This window comes from Simochromis diagramma, unplaced genomic scaffold (assembly GCF_900408965.1).
Source record: "Simochromis diagramma unplaced genomic scaffold, fSimDia1.1 OVJJ01000822.1, whole genome shotgun sequence".
NCBI classification, from domain to species: Eukaryota; Metazoa; Chordata; class Actinopteri; order Cichliformes; family Cichlidae; genus Simochromis; species Simochromis diagramma.
The window spans coordinates 7,931,005-7,956,200 of record NW_024387520.1 but is presented as its reverse complement, the minus strand read 5'-3'; the positions used below and the strand labels follow the sequence as shown (position 1 = coordinate 7,956,200).

Sequence of the window (25,196 nt, the reverse complement as noted above, 5' to 3'; positions counted from 1 at the left end):
TTAACAGCTGGGTGTCACAAGCATTACACCAGCGTCGCTGCTCCACTAAAACCTCAATGCCATGCTAGATTTGTCGAGCACAACAGACTGTGATGAGCGTCGTCGGAGTCTCATGCCTGCTCACTCTGAGGAGGGCATGAATTGTATATTCATGATGTCCTAAATTATATATATCTAGCCATATGGGATACACAAGTGGGCACAGCAGATGAAGCCTCAGGAAAATTTTGTTTGGTTGTAATTACTGAGGAAGGAGGAAGCTGTTTATGGCTTGAAAAATATTCATAGAAAGTAATCTCTGTTAGATCACTTTGTGCCCCATTTGTAGTTATCTTATTGCTAGAAACTATATTAAAGTCATGTTAAACTGCATGTCACGCATTACGACATTTTGGAAAGACATTTGGTAAACTGGGTTTTTTTCACTGTGAAGTCCAGCCTCGCAGTGTTTAATTTTGAGATGCATTTAAGTAGAGTGGCTCTGGCTTGTACATAAAAGGATTGTCGCTCATCTGCTGCTCTTTGTCATTCCATCCATCTGTCACAGAGTCGCAAAGATTTGTGTGTGTGCAACAACAACAACAACAACAGAAATGTTCACCTGCCTCTTTATGACAGTCCATCACCAAAACTTTATGTTGGGGAAAAGCACTGATGGCAGATCAAGTATGTTAGTTTTAGTGGATGATTGAACAGAATCTTCTGACCTGACTTTTTTCTGCAAGTTATCAGCTGTAACTATAAGCAGAAGTCCTCGCATAAATATAGCACACCTTTCATGTCTCAGTAAAGCTGCATTTCTGTTCAGACTTAAGTACTGGACTATTTATAAAATTGTCACAGTGATGTATCAGATGCTGAATCAAAGTTACCTTCATGCATAAAAGTACCAGCAGAATAGCCCTGTAACATCTGTTTTTCAAACATACTGACATTCCTCTGAACATTTATTTCCTCAATTTATGCATGGGTGTCTCTCTCTCTCTCTCTGGAAAATCTGTAAACCTAAGAATATTTCCTCCTGCTGGTGGAGTTTCTCCTCCCTTTCAGTGTTCCATCTGCTAATTAAGACAAATATTGTGTTGATGCTATACTGTCAGCCCTGATATGATAGCTTTCCAGCGTTTTCAAGGCAATACGGAGGGTGCTGAAACTCGAAATGTGCAGTCATTTTCCTGGCCGTGGCATTTCTTCCAGGAGCCCCCCAGCTGTTTTAGCATATGTCAGCATATCGCAGGGATGCCGATGTTGCGCCGGCATTTAATGATGCCACTGTGCTGCTGATGGTGATGCCTTAATGATCGTGGTGTGTGGTTTCTGATAAACGGCTATAATCTGCAAGTGATTATGAACAATCATTTTCAGGGGAGGCGCTTTTGTAATATGTGTTTCAATAATGGTGTGATGTGAGGTAAAGCGGTATTTGATCAATGCATCATTCTGTAATGTTGTCCTGTTTGGAAGTTAAATGACTATAGGAGCAGAATTTTCATGTCTCGCTCTGGCAGTCGAGTTTTCTACGCCGAGACTGTTTTATGAGCTAAAATGTGTGGCATCACAGATATGCACAAAAAAAGAATTATCACACAAGGCCGACAGCAGCAGCAAAAACGCTAGTTTAAAAGTCTGTGATATCACAAAGCAGATACTGTATGTATAAGCATACAGCTGGGTGGTGCAATGGTAATGCAATTGCCTTTCAAACAGATCCAGACAATGCAAACCTTACCTGCTGCAATACCTACTGAAGTTAATTTCAACATAGTGATCTAAAATTAGACAAACATAAGACAGCATTTAGACTGAACTTGATACAAGATGCAGACTTTAGTTTAGTAAACTCAACAAGGCTTCTAAAGTTCTAAACGATCCAGAAAGATAAAAAAAATCTTAGAGCAATTTGCCCCATTTTTGCCATGGCCTCTTTCTCTATTTCTCAGCCTTGTTCTCTCTATTCCTATGGGGCTACTGTAACTGCAGTTGACTGCAATAAGGGACTGCAGGGAAGGATACTGAATACTAAGCTGGCCAAGTCAGACAGCCTACATTTTGATCCAACCCTCCCATGAATTAACAGAAAGCTCCTATCGGGCTATAGAACGATGGCGTGGCAGTTGTTAATGAACAAATCCAATAGCTGAACATCTGTTTACATGATGCTCGGGGGAGTTGAATTTTAATAAGCTACGCATGGAGATGTCTGACTGCAAAGTTTGGACTCGAGCATGAGTAAGAGGAATCGAGAGCAAAAATACAAATGAGCCTTCTGGTTACATGACTCGTCCTCACGTCCTTCAGTATAAAAATCAATACACGAAACTGCAGCGCATTAATCTTTTTTCTTCAGACCAATTAAAATTCCTTTCCCCATCTTTTACCAAGTATGTATCTGAAATCATTTTCCCTTATTCCCATCTTGTGCTCTTTCCCAGCAGGACCCTGCAATCTCCAGATCAGTAATTATAGTAGCCTATGTTTGGATACACCTTACCTGAAATTTGTTGGTATGGTGTCTCAATTTACAATCCCACTCTCAAGCTTTCAGTTTTATTTACTTCTGCCACAGCCCTTCGATTGTGGATTCTTTGTCTTTTGGTCAGACGCATGGAATTTAACAGAAGATAGTTTCATGAATTTTGGGAAAAGAAGGAACAATCTTTAAAAAATGGGGTGGATTGTGCAGTTTGTTTTAATAACATAAATGAGTCGCACACACAGACTGTACATAAGAGATGTATGCAACCACTGAGAAAATCCCCCAATGGTTAGCAACGTTTCATCCCAAAGGCTGAGGTGATAGTTGCATCTTAGCATTTTGAAACCAGCCGTAGTTGGGTGTGGCCACAAACAGGCCCCCTCGTAGGGTAAGAAATTACCAATCACAAGGTAGGCCTGCCCCAAGGCAAATGCTGCTTTATTGCTGTGTTTTAACAGAGAGCATCATTTCTAGAATGAACATCATGCTGTGTTTAACAAACTAGCCACTGAGACCATAAAACTCATTAGGAAAGTATTTGCTGGGCTCATAGATCAAGCTACTGAAGGTTTGTATTTCCCACAGAGATTACTGAAATCTTTCTTGTTTTGGTAACAAAACCCCCTTTCACTTTTTACGTGTCATTTTTCAGACCCGGAAACCAAGCCCACTTTTTAAATACAGTCAATAGCGTGGTTGCCAAGAAGGGATGGGCATTCTTCCAAAATCATCCATCATATTATAACCACAAAAAAAAAAGATAACCTTTTCTTTTTTTTGTAGCTCAGTGACTAATATTAGAAAACCATGCACATCCCTACCCCCAAGGCTAACAAACTTTACTCCCTAAATATTTGATGAATAATGAGGCTTTTACCTTTATTTGCAAACCTGTACACAGATGTCTCCCAATCTCTCTCTAGTCAAATTTGTGAATTTAATTTTTGTGGACGTGTACAAGACCTGCAAATCTATCATTAGAGCTTGTGTGTGCACAGTCATATATGAAGATGTGCAATAAAAACATCCCAGTCTATATTCAGCTTCAAAACTGTGCTGCTGAGAAAAGCAGACAAGTCGGGCGAGCCTCTCTATGGGAGAAAGTTGTCTGCAGTCACGTTTTCCTTTTGCCCTGAAATTTGTATTTTTAGCAAACTTTATTAAGCACAATTCACTGGATTTTGAACCCAGGCTTTCTCTGTGAAGGTCAAAAACTTGACCCTACCTTACAAAGTTAATATAGTACCTTACGAAGCCTATTTTCAGTAGTAACAGTATTTTTCTTTGACCACAATATTTTGTCTACCATGGTTGAATCAGACTGTCAGCATTTTATGTTACTAAAAATAACTCACTCATAAGTGATATACATGTATTCAGCTATGTATAAGCTTTGATAAACTTCTGATACCTGAGCCCTCCACACTAGTAGTGTTTTTGGGGAGGACACTGAACTAACTTGCTCCTGATGCCAGACAAGCTCCTTGCATTCCAGCTCCACGGTCGAGTGTGTGTATGTGTGTGTCTGCTTATGTGAAACTCATTACAAAGCCCTTATAGAACCTGGCAAAGGTTGAATAATATTTCGTAAGTGGCCCTTAACACATTTCACAGTTAAGATATGAAAGGAATAAATAACAATACCGGTCTGCATCAGTACAGGGTGTACTCCACTTCTCACTGGGAAAGGCTCCACTGCGACCTTGAATTGGGTAAGCGAGAGAAGATGCATGGATGGATGGATAAATATAAGAGTACTTGGATTCACTGAACAGTTATTGGATAGTCTGGGTCCTGACGAGAAAGCAAGTGAAAAGCAGTGAGTACACACATTTTTCTTCTCAAGAACATAACATAAAACCATATATGTAATACCATGTACGGTGTTATGTTTAGAGAATGTGTGCACTTACATACCTATCAAGCAACAGACTATGGCATCAGTAACCAATTCACCAACAGGGGGACCTCAGAAATTCCCTCTCACGTTTCCATGGTGGTCATGCTTTAACTCGTGTTCTCATTATGCCTGAAGCCCTCTGGTGAAGTTATTTTAATTTTGACCAAAGGCCTGTGAGTGTTAAAGTTCATACTCAGCAGTGATTCAGCAGCCTTTTGCTGAAAATGTAACGACCCACTTACACACATCATTTATTCACACCCCATTGTTTGAACGGCTTGCTGCCCTAGGGAGGCTTTGAGACTGTAGATGGGCTTTTTAACAAGCTAGCAGATCAGTCTCTCCAAACATGACTTGATGTTATCGTTTTGTAACCAAGCTTTAAAAAAACGAAACCAAGCATATCACGAAACACAAAAACTATTTCAGTGTGTAACTTGGCTACCTGCCGTGTTATCAACCATTAACATTAAGCGTGATAATTCACTATTAATGGAGGAAAGAGAGAGAACAGAGAGAGCAAAAGAGGCAGGTGATCTTTTTTTGAGTATGGGCTGCTCTGCTGCTGACATTTGAAATCATTGAAAATAGCTTGTATTTAAAATGCCATTGATTTTAGGTGTTTTTTTGTTTTTTTTAATAAGTCATTGAATATGTATGATGTGTTAATGAGAAACGCCATTAACAAATGCTAATCATTTCTGTGTTATTTGGTTTGGTGTGAGAATACTGAAAAGTTTAAACAAGTGCAGATATGGAAGTGGATTACTTTGTAGCTTTTAAACATAGCAATAAATAAATAAATAAATAAACCTTTCTTTACTTCACACTTAAAAAGTGATCTTTATACAAACCAGTGTTATTAACGGTAGTTATTTGGGCCAAACGCTGTAAATCAGATATCATGTAAATTTGGAATTTTACCTCAAACGCAGGACTGCCTTCACTGGCATTGTGGGAATTGTAGTGTTGCTCAACCTTGACTGACCCCGACGAAGGACTAAAAGTTAGATTATTCTGAATCGTTTTAGCCCCTTTACTTAAGGAACTTTGACATTTATGCTAAAAATGTAACTTAGTGCATTTTAATTCAACCCTTTGCCACAATTAATTTTTGTCCGTTTGAACAACAAACTCAGAATTCTCAAGTTACAAACACTAACTTTGAATCCAGTGCAGTGATTAAGCATTAAAAAGGGTAAGTGGCTAATTTGAGTGTTATAAAGACAAACCTCACCACCACTTTCAACCTTTTTTTTCTTTCTTTTTTTGTGTGTAAAACTGGGCAGGCAGACTGACCTGTAAACAACGTTACATATAATGTGAATGTGAGTCGAAAAGTTAACCTCTCGCTATGTGCCCGGTGACACGTGTAAAGGCTCTTAAAGCACACAAAGAGTCAGTGTGTGTCCAGTGGTACCGCGACGTCAGTGTCTCTGGCACTGAGCTGAGTTGGTCGGGGCCATGCAGCAGAGGCAGCAACGTCACTCCCTGACGGCGGCATCAGAGCAGCACGGACGGCCATCCGCGCAGCAGCGAGTCGCTCACTCCGGAACTCGGCGAAGGAAGACGGCGTCGGACAGCGGCTTTCTGCTGTGGGGCAAATAATTTCTTTTCACCGCGACTTTCCGCTTTTGTGGCTGAGGTAACCAGAAGCCGCTTTATATGGGAACGTTTTTTTCTTTATTCATTTAAAGGTGTGTTTTCTGTTTTTTTCCTTGTCAACTAGCTACACGGAACAGCATGGGTACCAAACGTTTCGAGTACAATGACTAGCTTCCCGCACTGTAGCCATAAACTGAGGGTTGCTATGGTACTGCCAGGCAACATCCCACCTGCTGCTGCCGCGACTGTATGTATTTCTCGCTGCTGTCAATCAAAACACGTTGAAATTAATAAAAACAAAGCGCTTTTCGAGGGTTTTAACCAGGCTATACGTTTGTTGAGAATGTATGTATTTTAGTTGTGCTGTTTTGTCTTGGCCAGCTGTTTGAATCAGTCATTTCACAACGTGACTTCATTTTCTGCTCGTTTAGGCTGTGCTGATTTAACGCAGAATACTTTAATAGCAGCTTCTACAGTTAAATTGACAGCACTCTTCTAGCTGCATATTGTGTGATGCCTGCTGGCTACACTCAGCAGCTTAGGCAGTCACTACAAAGGTCGTCTTGTTTTGAGTGTTTTTCCAGTTAAGTGCCCATGTGTCTGTGGCTCTAGGTGACAGTCCAGTCCATTTCTCATGAAATACAGCACATGCCTGTCATTCCCTTTGTAACTGCTGTCTGTTTGTTTATTTTCATAGTGTCTGTGCAATATCCAGGACCAGAAGGCTTGAGCAAACGCAAAATGGTGATTACCAGCGTGGCATCCCTCGCAAAGACATCGCTGGCCGTCGAAGCAGAGTACAGATGTTTGCAGTGAAGGTGCATAGTGCGTACAGTAGTCTTCTAATTCTGTGGCTCAGACAGCTGCTGTGGTTAACCGTCAGTGCATGCCAACGCCCGGCCCACGGTACAAAGAAATTCCATTATCCCCATCTCTGTGACAGAGAGGAAGAAACCACCATGCCGTGTTGTCATGAGGCCAGAAAAGGAGGGAGAATTATGAGTCAGAATGGAGGAGAAAAAAAAAGAAAACTGTCACTCTTCAAATACACATCTAAACTTGGTAGACAGCTCACATGCTTATTTTAAGAGCAGCACCGGATCTCTTTTGTGCTGTTCAGTTGGCATCAGAGCTGTAGAACCATGAACAGACTTGGCGTCTTTCTGGTATCTTCTTTTTTTCCCCCCTAGAAATTATTACTGAAGCTTTTTAAAACCGTTTCTTTACACTGTGGTGTCTGTGTAAATTCCAAGGATTAGAGCTAACGTTTTAGAGCGAGCGCAAAGTGCAGCGGGGAGCATCCAAGTCGAGCTCTGTTCATTGTATTTTAGTTTACACACCTCCTTATCTCAGCTGTCAAGAGGGAGGACTCTTTTTCTACAGTAACTTACCCTGAGCAATAGAGATAGTGGTGGGAAAGGAGGGGTGGGAGGAGTGAGAAGAACAGAGAATGACTGTGAGGGAGCGAGCGTGCTTAACCCAGCCACTGAGTGACTCTTGTATCCAAGGACGAAGGTAGCAACGCGTCCAAACGCCACTCTTCGCCCACGGGCTGCTGTGAAGAAATGAGGCGGACACATAGGCGCTCCGCAGCGCTCGTATAGACTCAACAGCCTGCTGGGTCCTCTTCACGTGGTCCCCTGGGGTTTGACTCGTCTGTGTGGAGTGCTGATGGCTGAGCAGATCATGACTGCAGCTAGAGTGATATATACAGAACGATTAGCGTGAATGGGAGTGTTTTATTTCCTTTTCTGTCAAAGCAAACTCAAATAAAAGTGTCTTTCTCCTATCTCACCCGTGTCTTCGCACCTAAACTAGCCCCACTTCTCTTGCGTGTTTTGGCAGAGGAGCAGACTGGCGAGGACGTAGTAACAGGTGATACGTGCCAGCGTGGATTTGGGGGCGTCGAAGAGAGCTGAAGATCATGGGTAAATCCAACAGCAAGCTCAAGCCAGAGGTGGTAGAGGAGTTGACAAGGAAAACCTACTGTGAGTAACTGAAAGTGTGTTTGTTTTTTGCTTGTTCTTACAAAGAAAAACTTTGCAGAAACTTTTTCTGTGAGCTTGTCATAGCCTGTTGGCCTGAGGTTAAAGAACATACAGCTTGCAATAGGAATACATAATACAGAGTTTATTGCTGCGGTTTGCTAATCTCATTTTCCACCCACTGTGCACCACACAGGCTTAAGAGTAAATAACGCTGCCTGCTGGGATGCTTTGGGATGCTATACATTTTTCACCACTGACAGAGCAGATGTCAGTTGCGAATGATCTCCTCATTTGTTTCAAATTTCAGATTCTTGAATGTATCGCAGACTGCGATCAGCTAAGGCTGAGTAAAAAGTTGCAAGCGGGGGTCTTTAAGTTACGCTGAGGACATAGTAGAGTTTGTGGCAGCTGTAATGATAGCTTTTCTTTACCGATGAGAATGTGGTTTTATGTGCTGTGCTTGTAAACATGCTGTATGTTCTACTTCTAATGTGACAGACATTGATAAATTTAAACGTAGAAAGGGTAAATCAATTCACGCCGTGCTTGTGCCGCCACACTTATAAATTGCATTCCTGCATCAAGATCGATGGATGGGGTGGACTCACAGAAAGGGGACTGACCCTCCAATAAAGAACTGTAGCGAAGGTGCGACTTTGTAATTATATCTTCGATTGTTGTTCCCGTTGATGCATTAGGGTGCAAATTGACTGTATTTCTACCATCTTACCAGCCGTTGCTTATCAACGTCTGCTCAGCTATCACTTTGGATCACATTTCTAATTACCACCAGCAATGTCTGCTTGGTATCCACTATATTAACCACTTGTGTGTTATTTTTGGAGCACAGCATTGCTATTATTATTATTATTATTATTATTATTATTTGAGCACCGTGGTGTGCAGGTGTGGGTGGGAGTTGACATCCCCTGGCTGCTTAATGACAGTGTTATTTGTGTGGTTGGTCTCTCCACAGCAGAACCAAGGAAGGCTGTTGTAGCAGGAAATTGCTGAGGAGGAAGATTAGACTTCATGCTGGGCTGGACTGCTTGCTTCTGTCCCTTCCTCTCTCTCGCTCTCTCCCCCTGTCTGACTGGTTTTCTCATTCTCTCTTAACCTTTCACCCTGTCTCTTTTGCTTTTCCCCCTAACCGCCCTCTTTGAGCAGGGAATGGAATAGTATAATTAGGATCTTATCTGGTTAGCATCGCTGAGAGGGGCTCTGAGCTTTTCTCTCCCAGCGTGATCGTTCTCTTGTTGCTACTGTTGTTGCTTGACTTGAGACTATCGTTTCTGCTTTCCTTCATCCTGTTACCTCTTTCTCTTGCGCTCCCATGAGAAGCGTAGTCTGCCATTTTAGTCAATGCTTTCCTTTGGTCCTTGACAGATTGGGGACTCAGTAAATTTCCCTGTGCCCCTCTGTTTGTTTGTGTTTGTGTGTGTGTCTGGTAAAAGATGCAGGATGTTTTGCACAGAAAATAATGTGTGTTAAAAGGTAAACAGCAAGGCCAGAATTGAGGCCCATTTATTTACGAGGAATAAATGCTGACATCTGGATTTATTGTATTTTAGAAAATTTCTTATGAGCATATTTTTGGAATTTTTTTTTTTTGTTATCGTCAGTAAAACACCTTCAGAGACAACAGTAGGCTGTGCAACAGCTCTCACTAATGAGTGATTTTTCTGGTCTTTAGTGGAAAACAGTAGGGAATAGTTACAAACTCGCTCCTCCCCATAAATGCTTCCCTGAATGACTGTTCTGGTATTACATGGAAGGACCAGCAATCCTATTAAAATGTCTGCAGGATGTAGCATAGGCCCATGTATCAGCATGAAGATTTTTTTTTTTTTTTTCCTTTTTCTTTTTTTGAAATGAAAAGAGACGATGACACTCATAGCGATGGAGGCACAAGCTGAATGTGTTCTAGCTAGACCCTGCAGGGCCAACGACTGAGTGGGCCCCGCACCCTCCTGCAACTGGCTGATTGCATTATTGCCCATTGCCGCTGACTGAGTTATGTAACACGGTTTTTTTATTAAATTGCAGCCATGGTAAATTGCCTCAATTTCTGACTGCAGCAATGGCTTTTGAGGCCAATTTAATGCTAGCTTGGCTTGGCTAAAAGTAGTGAGATTGACCCTGTCATTTACTGACCAGAAAATGGTCACAGGATGAGTTTCTCGGTTAAAATGCTGAGCAGAACAAATTGAGATGGAGATATATGCAGAGCTCCTTATCCGTAGTCCCTGTATTGTTTTGCTCTTGATCTGAGGTAGTCGCATTATCACAAACATTTGGTAAATATCATGTTTTGTGTTTCAGGTGTTTCTTTTCTTTTTTTCCCAAATTTGTTGTGAAGGTGTGTTGTTTTTTTTTTTTTTTTTTTTTTTTTTCTTTTAATTTGTCTGTCTCTTACAATGCGAGACTGCTGGATAATGTAATTTTATATTTTTATTTTTTTTTTACAGGAGAATGTAGCCTTGCTTACTCAATGCTTTTTACCCTCTCTGTGTTTTACCTGGCTAGTAACCATGACTATGAGCTGTTCAAGGTTCAACATTACAGTAGATGAAATTAGTGATTAAGTTACTGTCGTTTTGTTGTCTTTAAAAGCCTTTTACTTTCCCCCGGGCCAAACAGAAGTGGTGGTAGACAGCGTCTATTGTCAGCTTGCTGCAGCAGCAGCAACATGAGTTCAGAGTGCCTCTCAAAAGACCACCTGGTTAAACTAATGCTATTGATTTCCAGCCCTTTTTTTTTCATTAGTAATCCCAGGAGCCAAGAGGCTGAAAATTACTTTGGTTACTTGAGAGAAAGTAAAGAGACAAGGGAAAGGCATGTGGGAATGGTTGATTAGATACTGGCAGATAGTAGTGCTTGTGTGGGCATGATAACACATCCTGCCACATAAACAGTTCTTTTTCTTAAATCAGTGGCTGACCTTCATTCCCTCTGCTTCCCTCGTCTTTTTGTGGCTCTCTAGGGTTTACTCCCACTTGTCTACCGCTATACAGGATATACTGGAATTAATGAATTCTACTTTCAGCAAAACAAAAGTTGTATTCCAATAATTGCATGTTGAAACTTAATGTTTTTTTTGTTGTTGTTGCATAAAACATGTTTGAAAGCCTAGTACCAATATGGTTGGCTACCAGGTTCCTCTATTGTGTCTGATATGCTAAGTTTTGCATCTAGCTAATGTCACTCTTTATTTCTCTTACAGTTACAGAGAAGGAGGTGCAGCAGTGGTAAGTGTGTGCATGCATTTTTAATGAGATTTTTTTTTTTTTCCTTTGTTCATGTGGGGCTAGTCAAATATTAGCATTTAGCAGCGTCTTCAGTGACAAAACTCGCTGGAGTTAGACGCTCCTTTCAGGTTTACTCCTTTGCATTAATCTGACAGCATCTGAATGTGCTGGTTTCATGTTTTTTTTATATAAAAGATACTGTGTCATTTTTAACACACCACAAATCCAAACTGCATGCTGTATTAACAGATTGGCAGGCACAAAATTTTGACTCAAAGTGTCTCTTCATGAATTGCTTGGCTCACTGATAGCATGGTTGTCTTTGGAAAATGCCTTTAATTGCAATAATGTGAGAAATAATAGCATCTTGCTGGCTGTGTTTCTAATTTACAAAAGGCATTTACCTATGATGCACTCCTGATTTAGACCATCCGGTGGAGATCGCACTCTCTATCTCTCTCAGCCTTTGTGCGAGGGGCAGTGACGTGCAGCATACACAAACGGAAAAATACACACTCGAGAAAGATATTTACAAATGCGGTCACACTCAATTAGAATCGATGTTGAGAGCTGTCGTCGTCACGAGTGAAACAATTCTTTGGCACGTAAAGTGAAAGGTGTGCATCACGATCAGGTAAACACAGTGACCTTGACAGATTGACGAGGTCAGCATCGTTACATGCCCCAGGTCTCAAAAGGGTCAGGAAGTTTTACATTGACCCAGCTGGAAAAACCCCTTTTCGATGTATCCCTTGTCAGGATTCGTTTTCTTGAGTCAGCAAACAGTGTTGCTGGATTTGGTTTGATAGTCGATTTGGAGCCATCTCCTTCACACTTCCCTGAAGACAGATGAGTTCTGAAAATAGAATGACTTTGAAGCCTAACTGAGACAGAATGACTTTGAAGGCTGATAATACTGATACAAACATTTCCATGATGCATTCCTCCACAACCTTTTTGCTCTGTTTGCAAAAGGGATGTCTGATAACAGAGGAATGGCAGGGGTGCAAGGTTGTTTCACTTTCAGGCAATCATGACTACTTGGCCACAAAACTTACACAAGGTTGCTCATTAGTAATCCTTCCTGTCAGATTCTGTTCCTATTAGTCACTGTGACCTGAGCCAAGATGGGCTCATAGAGGTCTAGCCTTTGTCTGATCCCCGTCTGTGTTAACAGCGTTAAAACATGCACGTCAATGTGTCAAAACGAAGCAAATTCATAAAACAAAGACAGTTTAAGCCAGGATATTGCATAAAAGTGGGCCCGGAGCAATCTGTTTTTATTGTTAAGGTGTGAATTTATGGATCTTTTTGTGAAGGGACAATTTGACAGCCTCTGGCAGATGGATAAGAAACAATGCTTTCTTCATTAGCGGAGATGATTCAAGCGTGAGCACAGTCATCTCTTTTGTTTGCCGGGTGGTGCTATTGGGCTATTATTTCTTTGAAAATCCAAATCAAAGTAGACCATAAATCAGAAGAAAGAGCTCCGTAATGAAGTGATGACTCTTCAATGTTCACATTTTAGTTCTCCTCCTTTTGGCGTTTGCATTTGATGACCTAATTCCACATGCATGAAAAGAGCTTTGCCTTTAGAACTAGTTGCTCTTCATGTTTCCTGTTGGGGAGTTTTTTTGCAGGGGGAAAGGGAGCCACGGCACATAGCAGTAGTACAGCAGCATTAGATATCACTGGACATTGGCAGGTCCAGAGCCTTCGAGCTGGCCTGTCTCTAGGGCTGCCTGAGTGCACTGGGGCGGAAACCCTCCCCTCCCCAAACCTCCACCCCGCCGGCTGTGCAGCCAGCTAGCTCGCCATCGCTCTCGCTGTCTTTCACAGGAAAGTTTGCACGAGCCCTCACTTGAAGATCAGTAGCAATCAACACGGCTGAGTGTGAGGGATGAGAGGGAATTTTACCAGGGGGAATGCCAGATGGCGTGTAATTAGAGCACAAGCACAGACACAGAAGAATTAGCAGGGTTAGATAAATGCCTGTGTTGTGCATTAAATTTATTCTCCTTTCTAATTCTCCTCTAAGGGAACATCATTAGTATGCCCGCGGCCTACCTGAAATCAATAACTAAATGCCATAGCTCAGTGATGTTCCCTGCCAGCTAGGCAGGAGCAAAAGAAACATCCTGCACAGTACCAAGCCACCGTGGTAGATGCCAAAGAACGCAACCAGTGCCAGAAAATAAATATCTTATCTTCATCCCAGCACCCGAGAGTAGTCTGATCCACAATGTCACATCCCCACAAGTACAGCGCGTAGTTGCACTATTACACCGCTTCAAGTACAGGCTGAACGTGTGTGTGTCTTAGCACTAATGTCACCAAGTAGGATCTCTTGTACATGACGTGTTCTTGGCAAATGAAAGTGATTCGTATTATGAGCAGCTGACACTGCAAACATGTTTACACGTTGGTGCAGTGCTTACTGTATCCACTATATCTACAGTTTATGAGTGTACAGTGCATATGTAAATTAGCTGTTGTATAGTTGATGTGTTTCCCAAAGTTTGGGATGCTGTGCAAAATGTCAGGTGCACTTCACTGTTTAAACCCTGCTTTTTATGGAAATATGGACTTATTTATGGACTTATTCTTGCCCTTGTTCTTTTAATGTTACAGTTAAGTGGCTGTCTGGTTGATGCACAATTGATTGCACTTGAAATAAATAGTTAATTATTTAAATATTCAGCTATTAAAACTGAAACACTGTGGAGCTGTAATAATAATCATAAGATGAAATGCACTACTGCGTCATTAGAGCTCTTTTATTTTATCATGTGTAAGAAATTATTTTATAATTGTTGGCCTGTTGCTATTAACTGCTTAAATGTCACTGGATTAGTTTTGCATACAAGTATATTTACAGGTCTAAGGAAATACTACTATAACTACACTGTAGTCAGGCGTTCTCACATTTTGAAACCTTGAAAATGTTGTAGATGTGCTAAATTACTGGAAGATGTTTTCTAAGATGGTAATTCCTTATGAGTTGCAAAAAGGGGGGAGAATCCTTATTTACGCAGCTCTGAGGTACTCAAGTGATTTTAGCATTGCATTAAAAAAAGATTGAGTTCCTCGGAAAGAGGAAAAAATTTAAAAACTGTTCAAAATTAAAGCAGCCAAGTCCGCCCTATCCTTTTATCCATTTCCCATAATGCAACAGAAAATCACCTTCCATTAGACTGCACTTGCATCTTAAATGCTTTCTCCTCTTAAATGCCATACCTCCTGCTTGCAACACAGGCTTTTTGTTAAATTTTAAGGCTCGAGCTAAAGTCGAGAAAACCCAAACTACATCAACAGTCACTCAGTTTTTTTTTTCCTATAAAAGTTCCTTTTAAACCACAGAAGATTTGCTTTCACAGCCCGAGAAATGCTCCTGATGGGTGAACTGAGCCTTTGTGTGTAAAATTGATGGGTTGCCCTTCTAAAAGCCTTCTTTTTGCCATGCATAATGGCTCAAAACGCAAAGCAACAAAGTGTCTGGACAACATAATTTTTGCTGATCTTCATCTCAGTGAATTCATTTATCCTCTGGACAGAGAAGGATATAAAACAGCCTTTTTGCCACGATTCTCAACACATTTCCAAACTGTGATTTTTGCTATGCAGTGTCTTGTTACTTATTAGAAAACAGATGCCAGTGCATCTTTAAGCGCATGCATCAATATGGGAGTGCTAATTTATTTTTGCTTGTCTGCAATGAGCTAAAATTTGCTGATATTTGACCCTCCTGATCTGACATTATTTAAAAAAGAGCAAACTAGATGTGATATTGACAGAATAAAAATATTTATTTCAGATGTGATTTGATGAATTCATATTTTCTCTCACTGTGGGTGTACCTATGATACAGTCTTCAGTGCCTGAAAGCAGTAAACGGAGAATTTGAATGCACTGTACTAATGGTTTTTGTACTAGTTGTACTAGTTTTTGTACTTGTAATGTTCTGTGCTTGAACATGAGCACTGTATGTACAGTATGATAGAGCACATTTCATTGTCTTCAGTCTTTTCTTTGATATTCCCCCGTCAAGCATTAAAAATGACAAAAGAATTCAGGTGAAATAGGTCGGCTGTGGATTACGATATGCATTGTGCGTTCGGTTCTTTGAATACCAATTAGGTTATAGCCTGCATAGTTAAGCTAGGCTTTCTTTTTTTTTCCCCTGCATGTATCTCCAGATAATTCATATATGAGAATTTTGTGGTTCTGCTCTCTTCTCGCTTTTCTTCTCGCGGAACTTTTTCCCAGCTGCTCCTCAAAGCTCCTTGCCTATTTCTTTGACTGTAAGGAGCTGGCTTCATTATCTCCCGGGCAGATTAAAAGTAAAAGAGTTTAAGAGGAGTGAGGAGTCAGAGTGTGAGTGGAAAAGATCGCCCCTGGCCTTCATTCTTCATCAGAACGCGCTTTCTCTGGCCTTAATTATAGCCCAGTCTTATTACGAACAGCCAGAGCTTAAGCAGAGACGAACACGCAGTGCTCCCTTGTGTGAACTTGTGTCATTTTTGCTGTTGATTAAGAGGAAAAGCTTTTTGCAATGCTTTTTATAACTAGAGTGTTATTATTTCCCTGTCATGTCCTCCTCCTCCTACTATTCATCTAAGATTTATTTTTGTAAAGACTAAATCTCGCTTACTTGCTCCCTAACCTGTTCCTGTGTGGTTAGACTCTGTGGATGCAGACTTCCCTTATGAAGACATACAAGAACACTGCCTACCTTTGAGTGATTGCGCTTGAAATTGCTTATGAAATGCTTCTATATTTAGGTTAATAGAGATGTTAAGTCGCTCTCCAGATATGGTATTTCCAGAGGGCAAGAGGAAGCTTTCAGACTTATCTATCAGCCACGCATATTATCAAAAGAGGAGCAGAGAGTAATTTGATTAGAGTTAACCACCCTGGGCTTGCTATTGGATTAAGGCGATCGTCTTATCTGTGAATGAGACAAATAGCTTTGCACTTTACCTTTTTGATCTAGTGCACTCTTTCAGACTGAATCAGTAATGCCTATGGTAAGAGTGAGGAGGTGACTTCAGTCTACTGCTGCTGTCCGTTCTAGTCTTGATTATGAATTCTTGTTTCGTATGGTTGCATTGCATAAGGCTGTATTACTTTTTAAAATCATCTCACAGTGCGCTCTGTTTTTCTTTTTAGGTACAAAGGTTTCATCAAAGATTGCCCGAGTGGGCAGTTGGATGCTGTGGGTTTTCAGAAGATATACAAGCAGTTTTTCCCTTTTGGAGACCCCACAAAGTTTGCCTCCTTTGTCTTCAATGTGTTTGATGAAAATAAGGTTTGTAAACAAATTCATGTGTTTTATTAGCCTTTTAGGGAGCGTAGGGAAATATTAAGATACCCTTGCTAGTTCACAGTAATATGATCATTTGGGGCTGGCATTGCCGTTAGATAAAAGGAGTCTGAGGAGAGGGCTAATCTGGAGGTTTTTGTTCAGATCATGTCAGTTTGTGAGAACAGCATCTCTTTCTTTGTGAACATCTAGGGACTACTGAGCAGAATAGAAGAGAAGCGTTGTAATCTTTTTCATTTTAATTATTATTCCAGTGCCATTACTGTTGTATTTTTTCCCCTTAGAGCTGTAGTCTCTCACATCCGTATACACAGTTTTTGAATGAGAGCTGTTTGTTTTGGGCATTGTCATAAAAGTTATAGGCAAAAATGTAATTAACTATTTCCCCATTGGGACGTGTACATTACCTACAACTGAAGAATCTAGCAGTGCCAGTGCAGATATTCTTTCTGTGATGCACACTGAGTGCTCACATTGTGTATTTCTGGCAACATTAGCACAAAAAGAACCTGGATATATTTTACACTTAAAGATATTATATTACACTAGGTACCCCTTCTTTTTGCTCAAAAAGGAGCAACGAGCTGCAGTGGAGTCTTCGTGTCTACAATAACCTATAATTGTAACCCAGAGAATGTGCTGTTCTCTTTATGGGGTGAGGGTTGGAGGATGTACTGGCAAAGCCAACAAGATAGATACATTTTTCTGAAGAAATCCACCTCACTGTAGCTGTACATGATCATTGTGATTGTGTTTGGGGACACAAACTGAAGAAGAGCAGCTCGCAGGAAGCTGCTGAGCCCCCCGGAGGTGTATTGACTTGAGTTAAGAGGCTTTGTATCAGGAAGATCACACAATCCCCTTCATCTGATGTTTATCTGTGACCTTCATTAGCATTACGCACCCCGTAGTTAGAGAATGCATTGATCGTAGCAGTTTTTGGGACTTGTGCGATCTGCAACACATGACTTTAGCATTTTCTGTCTAGTCAGCTGTCTGGTAGAGATAGCATTAGCTGACCCTGAGGGGCACGAAAACACCAGGCTTTTTCCCCCTGCTTTAAAGAATACTGTGGCTAAACTCGCAGTGGGCAGCTGACTTAGCAGAATGTAGGAAGACGACAGACTCCGTCAGCTGCTTGAAACAGGAAGTCATAACATGATGGATTGGTTTGAATTAATGGCGTCTGAGAAACTTTGAGTTGTGTTTTTATGATTTAGAATCAAGTCAGTAGACCACTCTTTGATGCACAAAGTGTGGATTTAAAAGTGTAATTCGCCTTGTTTTGTGGAGTTTTTTTTTTGGTTTGTTTGTTTTGTTTTTTGTTTTGTTTTGTTTTTTTTAGCTCAGCGAGTCACATTTTAACAACACTTAGAGAAAACTAAATTTCAGAGTGGAACAGTTCCTACCCCGTTGGACAGAATGATCACTCGCGTCCATTCGTGATGTGAAATGACTGGAAAATGCGAGGCGTCTTTGCTCCCCGTATGTTGTGGTCGTATGTTTGCCTGCTGTAATTTTTAGACTTTGAGCCAGTAGCATTCTTCTTACTAATGACCAGAGGTGACATATTTCTACCTCAGGAGAGAGCCAGGTGCGAGGCAAAAAATAGCATCTGACTTGGAGCAAACGTCTGGCCCCATTTTCAGAAGAATCCAGCAAGGACATCATGAAAAGAACAGGACAGAGTTTGTGAAAGTACAGCCACTGCAAGTGTGAAGTGAGAGCCTCGTCTTGTCTCTGGGCCATTTCTCTTCACTCTCTTTCTCTCCCCTCTCTCGGTCGCTCTGCAGGATGGACGCATCGAGTTCTCAGAGTTCATCCAGGCCTTGTCAGTGACTTCCCGGGGGACTCTAGATGAAAAGCTGCGATGTAAGAAGATGGAATCTCCTCTCTTGTTGTTAATATTTAAATGACAGGAGTACAGACTTCTAGAGAGAAAAACGGCAAATAAAACCTTGACTTACTTTTTAAACCTGTGACAAAGTGTGACGATATTTATCCTCCTTTTTCACCCACATGAAGCCCACATATTTTAACTTCTTGTCTTTGTACAGGGGCTTTTAAATTATATGATCTCGACAATGATGGCTACATAACCCGAGACGAGATGTTGAACATTGTAGATGCCATATATCAGATGGTGGTAAGTTTTCCCAAACATTAGAGATCTAATCCTGACTCGTTTTAATGCAAACACCATATGAAGCATTATGATGTTGCTGATGTCGTAGGGGAACACTGTGGAGTTGCCTGAGGAAGAAAACACACCAGAGAAGCGTGTGGACCGCATTTTTGCAATGATGGATAAGGTCAGTGTTTGAGTACTGGAGATGTAAATAGTGTTAGAGCAATATCTGATATTCATTGAGACTGACATTGATATAGTCATGAGTTTAACTTTAATAGGGCTTTCGTCTACCTTTGTTGCCACCCTCGGGGCTTTGATATGGACGCTGTTAAGTTTAGAGCTGTTAGCTGTATTCATCACAGTGTCACTAACACCACCTGCAGTCTATAAACATCATATATATATATATTCTCCTCCACCTCTAGCGCTCAGTGCTGGTGCCCGCTCTGTCAGCTCCAAGAATCTACTCAGCTTTAGTGAAAGATGAGACGCAGCCTGCATGGGTGTGTTTGTCAGCTCACTACTGCCAAGATCAGCCCATAGGAGTAACTGTGCAGCACAGCAGCACTTAGTGATTTGTATTAGCTGAGAGTGGCGACTGTCCAAGTGCACTGAACCAAACATCAGTCCCAATAGCGTAGAATAGGGGCAACATGACATGGCCTGAGATGCTTTTTTGCCCCCTGCTGGAAGGTGTGTGTAAAAGCATCACAGGGCTTCAGCTCGATATATTTTTCTGTTTTTGTGTCGTGTTGCAGAATGCAGACGGGAAGCTGACTCTGCAGGAGTTTCAGGAAGGATCAAAGGCAGATCCCTCAATTGTTCAGGCATTGTCACTCTATGATGGACTTGTGTAGGAATGTAAGGTGAGTGGGGTATTAATCAGCTGCTACCTGCATACCTACCCGCATGGGTGACTTTTCAGTTCCCGGTCATGCTTCAGCCTCACAGTAATGCTGTGTAATTTCTATTTCTTCAGAGCAAAGACTACAGAAAGGAACTTCAGTCTGCGGGTTGAAACCAAAGTGAAGAAGCCACTTTCTGCTCTTGAGTTTGTTCTTATGAATTATTCATCTGGCTCATTTGTTTACTGGCAATCAAATATTCTTGCAGCGATGAACGAAGAGCGAGACAGGGCCTCCTCTCACTGGCTAATGTAATGCGCTGGCTGCTGCCAATTGTTGCTGACATCCTGCTCAGCGTTTTGTCAACTGTGAAGTGAGCTTGTGAAGACTTTTTTTTTTTTTTTTTTTTTTTTTTTTTTTTTGTAGTAACACAGCAGCTCTGTTAGTGATTACCCAGCATGCTCTGAACACAACCAGGTATCATAACTCAACTGCTCCATTCACATCCCTCTTACACCTCAGATGGATCCCACTCAGCTTCCCCCCACTGTCCGTTACACACCAGCGCAGCACCATCACACTAATAATGGGAGGAAGCCACATTTTAACTCGATCACCCAGAAGCAGATTGCAAACTTTTCTACTCCCAAGTATCCGCCCATCTGCGTTTCCAATAGCGGACTGTGAACAAATATATCGTCTGATGTGATAGCGAATCCAAACCTGTCTGCAAAACCCTCCGTCGTTTGTGTGTGCTTCTGCAGCTACGCAGCATCGCATCACACCCTTGAGTAACTGTGGACTTTGGAGTATTGTGTAGTCCGAGGTACTGAATTCCTGTGGAGATGTTCGTGTGCATCTTGTTCACATGCTGTAAAGCGGCAGATGCAAAGTGAACTGCTCACTCAGAGGAACTGTGCTGCTGCTTCATCACCACACAGAGAGACTCTAAACCACAGGAGAATCTGTCGGGGGGGAAGAAAGTGTTACTTTTGTGATAATGTGAACACTAACTTAAAGACACAAAGCAGTATAGTGTGTATTATATAATGTAAATATAATGGTAATTTATTTTCTGCTTTTTTTTTTTTTTTTTTGCTGCATTTATGGGAATTTCCTCATAAATATGGAATGAAGTTTTATTTTTAAATCAAAGGTTGTTGAAATGTATTGCACTGTATTTTTCATTATTGTTGCCCGATTCTCATTTTTGTCACGCCCCGAGGTTTCCTTTTCTCGAGAGAGCAGGGTTTTTGTTTTGTTTTTTCATGTGAGGAGGAATTTTGAAGTAGCACAGAGTTTTCTATGGATTATTTTGCTGTGTTTGCAGCCCGTGCATCCCATCGTGGTTCAGTCTCCCTGCTGTTGTTCGCGCTGCTGCCCCCGCCTCTCGAATGGCCCGGCCAAGCAGCCCAGCCCGGTTCTCACAGCAGCCGAATTGAAGCTCAGTATTTCTTTGGAGAGCACCCTCAGCAACACAAAGCCGTGGTCACTGAGAGGCACAAACAGACATCATTTCTGACTGTGAAGCTTTTGTGAGCTCTGTGGTTGCAGTTGTCTGCTTGGTATTTGTTCTGTGTGAGACCTGCGCATGTATTGATGCCTTTTTTTTTTTTTTTTTTTTTTTCTCCATTGGATTGTTTTATTTTGAGCATTAAGATGTTTTTCAGCTTCACTGATCTTTATGCCTTATGCAAATTTACTAAATTCTAAATGTCATTTTCCTGTTGATTGACAGTATAAGAGCACAGAATAAAATGCATTTAAGTGGCTATCTTTTCTATTACTGTATCCTTAGTTTGTAATGGATAGAAAACTTTCATTTTTTATATATATATATATATATATATATATATATATATATATATATATATATATATATATATATATATATATATATATATATATATATATATATATATATATATATATATATATATATATATATATATATATATATAATTTTTTTTTTTTTTGTAAACAGCTTTTAATAACTTTAAGGGGCTGCTTTGTAGACTGACTGTTGCTCATGTGTTTATTTGTAATATGTTAAACTTTACAAATCTTAATCAACTCTCAAGAAGTAACTCAAGTTTGCACAGACCCTGATGCTTTGTGATTCAAATGTAATTTATTATCAGTCCAGTTTTGCACTGCTGTACCACTGTTAAGGGAAGGTGTCATGTCAAGCTTTAGTGCCTGTAATGCTTAATAACACAGAATCTAACATGCCAGCTTGCTCTGTGGTATAAGCCTGCACTGTGTAGTTATGTGATGAACAATGAAGTGCATAAAACTCTGACGTCTTGGCATTGATGGGTTTAATGGGTGGGGCTCATGTCTTTTAAAGTTGCTGGGCTCTCCGGACCTGCTCAGACCCGCTTTCTTTCTTCTCTTGTCTCTTATTCCCCCCCCCCCCTTTTCATGAAGGGCAGATGCAGGTGTATTCAAGAGGAGGAAGGGTCTGGGGCCTTGACCTGAAACTGTTTCTTTACGGGGTTTTTTTTTTTATTCAGCATAAGTTTCAAATGTAGCATGTGTTACTTAAGTGCAGTAAAACAGGAGTGTGTTTTCATGTGAATAATCAGTTTCTTAAAAGAACTGTTCTGCTTTTATGCAGCTTACTTTGGAATTAGCTGACATATTTGCGTTTGTAAGATCTGGGGGTGGGTGGTGGCTTCCTCTGTGAGGTCTGATCACATTAAAAATGATATATCATAGCTGGGCACCAAGTCCACGAGGATAACATTTTTAATGATCAATAACATTTCATCCACATCAGCAGAAAAGAAAAGAAGCACAGTGACATTGCTCTTCATTCATATGTCAAGGAGATATTTGTCAGCGTGGGCTATGTATAAAATTAGGTTGGTGTCAGCTGAATATAAACTATGGCTATTTATAAAAACCAGGCTGTTACTGAGACAATGTTCTCGACACGTCCAAAATACAGACGCCAGGCCCCGCTGGTAACACGGGGAAAGCTGTTAAAAAGTGCGTCTCCAGGGGCCCACCGCCATTGTAGAGAAAAATAAACTGACGGGAAATGTTGAATAGGGTTAAAGAAGCCTGGAAGTCACAGTGGGGTCGTGTTACACACACACACACACACACACACACACACTTTCACACAAACACACGAAGGAAAGGAGAAAAAAACAGGTTGGGTCCCGGGAACTTTTTAATACCCATCTCCGCCCCCGTTTGAAGCGTCAGAGCACCAGCTCTCCTGGGGCTCTCCAACGCAGAGCCAGTCCACATGCTCCTCCAAACTTTACGCACGGATGTACTCCCGTGGAAGTATTCAGCACTGGATTTTGAAGTGTTTCAGCTGAGCCGCGTTGTTCTAAATCTACTAGAAGCAGTGCCAGAGTCATTTGGGCGGCTTCGAAATCAAAACTTTTTAAAACTTTGTGATCCTTTTTTTTTTTTTTTTTAATATATGACTCGCCTTATTTCAAAAGACAGATGCAGTAAATTTGGAAAATGGCCGGTGCCTTATTAAAGTGCTTAGTCTTGGCGCTCTCAGTATGCGCGCACAGACTTTTGGCAGACCCCCGCGTTGAGACGGGTGATGAATCCGATGACAGCGCCTCGACCCTGGCCTTTGTGTTCGATGTTACCGGCTCCATGTACGACGATCTGAAACAGGTGATAGAGGGCGCCTCACGGATCCTGGAGAAGACGCTCAGCCGGAGGACCAGACCCATTAAAAACTTTGTCCTGGTCCCCTTCCACGACCCAGGTACTTTTTCTACCTTTAACACAAGTTTGTTCTTGAACTAAAGAGCCACAACTTAAGAAACTTTTTTTTTTCGTGAAAGTGGATGTATGGAATACGTATATTTGTTAATTCGTGAATATGATTATAATTTATTGGAGCATTGACTTCAAAGGAAAAGACTTTCTTGCATTACAACAAAGAGAGCGTGGTATTTTTATAGTTTCCGCGCCTTGCACTGATTTGCTATTTATATCTGCCATTTACACACTTATACTTGCAACGCATCCCAGAACGTGTAGCAGAGTGTGCTGCTGCATAGCGGCTTCAGTGGAAGCCCACTTGTAGAGAGAAGTGAAACTGATGCAAGACGTCAAGCAGGGGGGGATATGTGAGCTCAGAGTGGGTCTTGGGGACAGGTAAGGCTCTTCATCCCAGCCCAGCATCTTCCTTTCTATACGGGAAAGCTGCAGCTTGAAAATAAGAGTGCTCCAATGGGGGGAGGGTGTTTGTGCGCTGATGGGAAGCATATGCTGTCTGCTTGTGTGTAATTACCCCAATCGCCACCCCACACTCACCCCACCCCACTCCTGCCTCTCCTCCCTCTTCTGCCTCGCAGCCCCCCCACTGACCAGCGGGGGGGGGGGGGGGGGAGAGTTGTGGGGGTTGCCTACCCTAACGCCACACATTTTGTCTGTGTTTAATGCGCCTATGCCCTTGGGGACCTTGTAAACTTCCAAGATCCCAGAGAAGCCCTCTGTGGCTGATGAAGAGGCGTGACAGCGCCGTCGGTGTTTCCTCTCAGGCACTCTTGAGAGGTCGACAAGCACTTGAAAGCAGCTGGAGAAAACACCGAGAATGAATTAGAAATGTCATGGCCCTGACACATGTCTGCAAACTCTGTATCATTAGTCTCACAAAGATACTTCAAAATTATATTTGACAGTTGGAATAAAGAGCAATGACACACCAAAATCATGAGGTATACAAGACTGGATGAGGGTCTTTTTCTGTAATAACTGTGATGAAGTGCTCGTGTTTATGGAGGGCAGCAACACAATGCATTCCCTCTGCACTGGTTAATGTTTACTGTTCTGTAGTTTGGCCCCAGAAGACATCCAAATAAGTGTCAGGCCCTGACAGGCTTTTATCCATCATCCTTGGGTCTGGAAAATGATTATTCCGTCATCGTGCAAACTGTCGCCAGATTTTTAGTGATTTGTGTAAAACAAAATGTTACGCTGTAATTTTGTCAGCACGGCTTCTCTTGTGCCCTGTGATGTGTGATTGATATTCATGTGGTGCACAAAGGCTGTGGGGCATCATTCTGGCCTTGATAAAATGTGCTTTGGCTTAATAGGGTTTTTGATGCTGTGTGCTTTTCCTCTGCTCATAAGGGCAAAGCTGCTAAGAGGAAACAAACAAACGCTCTCCCTTCTAAAAATTCCAGACCATAGGCGTTTTGTGGTTGCAATGATTATCCTGTTCTGTTTCTTCAGAAACCAGAACAGAACCGGCTGACTGGGTTTGATTTTCTTCACAGAAAGTTTTTTTTTTCCTGATGTATATTTTTAATCTGACAGATATCGGCCCCGTGTCCATCACCACCGACCCAAAGAAGTTCCAGCAGGATCTGCAAGAGCTGTTTGTCCAGGTTCAGACACAGATTACATAAATTAATAATTTTGTACGAATGAAACCTTTAGATTATGGTGAACAGTATGTGGATTGCCAGCCCCTAAAACTGTAATCATGATAAGCAGCACATCTGTTGAATGTTAAGAACCCCAGATTGTACTGAATTGAACAGTTATTCAAATGTTTACTCATATAAGGCACATCGTTTATGGGACCGGTTCTTTCTTCTTTCAAAAGTAAATTAGTGCTGCTTTTATGGGTAGTGATTTAAACGTATTTAAGAAACATTTGATGTGTCTCTCCACAAAATGGATGTGTTCA

The 25,196-nt window shown here is 41.3% G+C and overlaps 2 protein-coding genes across 6 annotated transcripts in view; both read left to right on the top strand.

Moving 5' to 3' along the window:
• The first annotated feature begins 5,550 nt into the window (after positions 1 to 5,550).
• Positions 5,551 to 21,288, top strand: ncs1b (neuronal calcium sensor 1b). 5 transcript variants are annotated; one of them, XM_040019292.1, is made up of 11 exons: positions 5,902 to 6,021; positions 6,106 to 6,228; positions 6,679 to 6,799; positions 7,827 to 7,969; positions 11,193 to 11,217; positions 16,387 to 16,525; positions 18,334 to 18,412; positions 18,598 to 18,686; positions 18,775 to 18,852; positions 19,430 to 19,537; positions 19,651 to 21,288. In XM_040019292.1, the coding sequence occupies exons 4-10, from the start codon at positions 7,906 to 7,908 to the stop codon at positions 19,526 to 19,528; spliced, it is 573 nt and encodes a 190-aa protein (XP_039875226.1). In that variant the 5' UTR covers positions 5,902 to 6,021; positions 6,106 to 6,228; positions 6,679 to 6,799; positions 7,827 to 7,905; the 3' UTR covers positions 19,529 to 19,537; positions 19,651 to 21,288. The 5 variants fall into 5 exon arrangements, with proteins under 5 accessions (XP_039875229.1, XP_039875226.1, XP_039875225.1 ...); XM_040019295.1 differs by lacking the exons at positions 5,902 to 6,021; positions 6,106 to 6,228 and adding an exon at positions 5,551 to 5,574; XM_040019291.1 differs by having other exon boundaries at positions 6,106 to 6,799.
• Positions 21,289 to 22,394: 1,106 nt separating this feature from the next.
• hmcn2 (hemicentin 2) overlaps positions 22,395 to 25,196 on the top strand; it is a 51,050-nt gene continuing 48,248 nt past the window's right edge. The window contains exons 1-2 of the mRNA XM_040019415.1: positions 22,395 to 23,261; positions 24,821 to 24,891. Of these exons, the coding sequence (XP_039875349.1) occupies positions 23,003 to 23,261; positions 24,821 to 24,891 (330 nt within the window). The 5' untranslated portion in view covers positions 22,395 to 23,002. The remainder of the gene's footprint in view (positions 23,262 to 24,820; positions 24,892 to 25,196) is intronic.

Bases quoted from the DNA above. Each gene is read 5' to 3' on its own strand.
- ncs1b (XM_040019295.1), top strand. From the start codon at position 7,906: ATGGGTAAATCCAACAGCAAGCTCAAGCCAGAGGTGGTAGAGGAGTTG. The intron at 11,218-16,386 runs GTAAGTGTGTGC...TTTTCTTTTTAG, and splicing joins GAGAAGGAGGTGCAGCAGTG to GTACAAAGGTTTCATCAAAG. The intron at 16,526-18,333 runs GTTTGTAAACAA...GTCGCTCTGCAG, and splicing joins ATGTGTTTGATGAAAATAAG to GATGGACGCATCGAGTTCTC.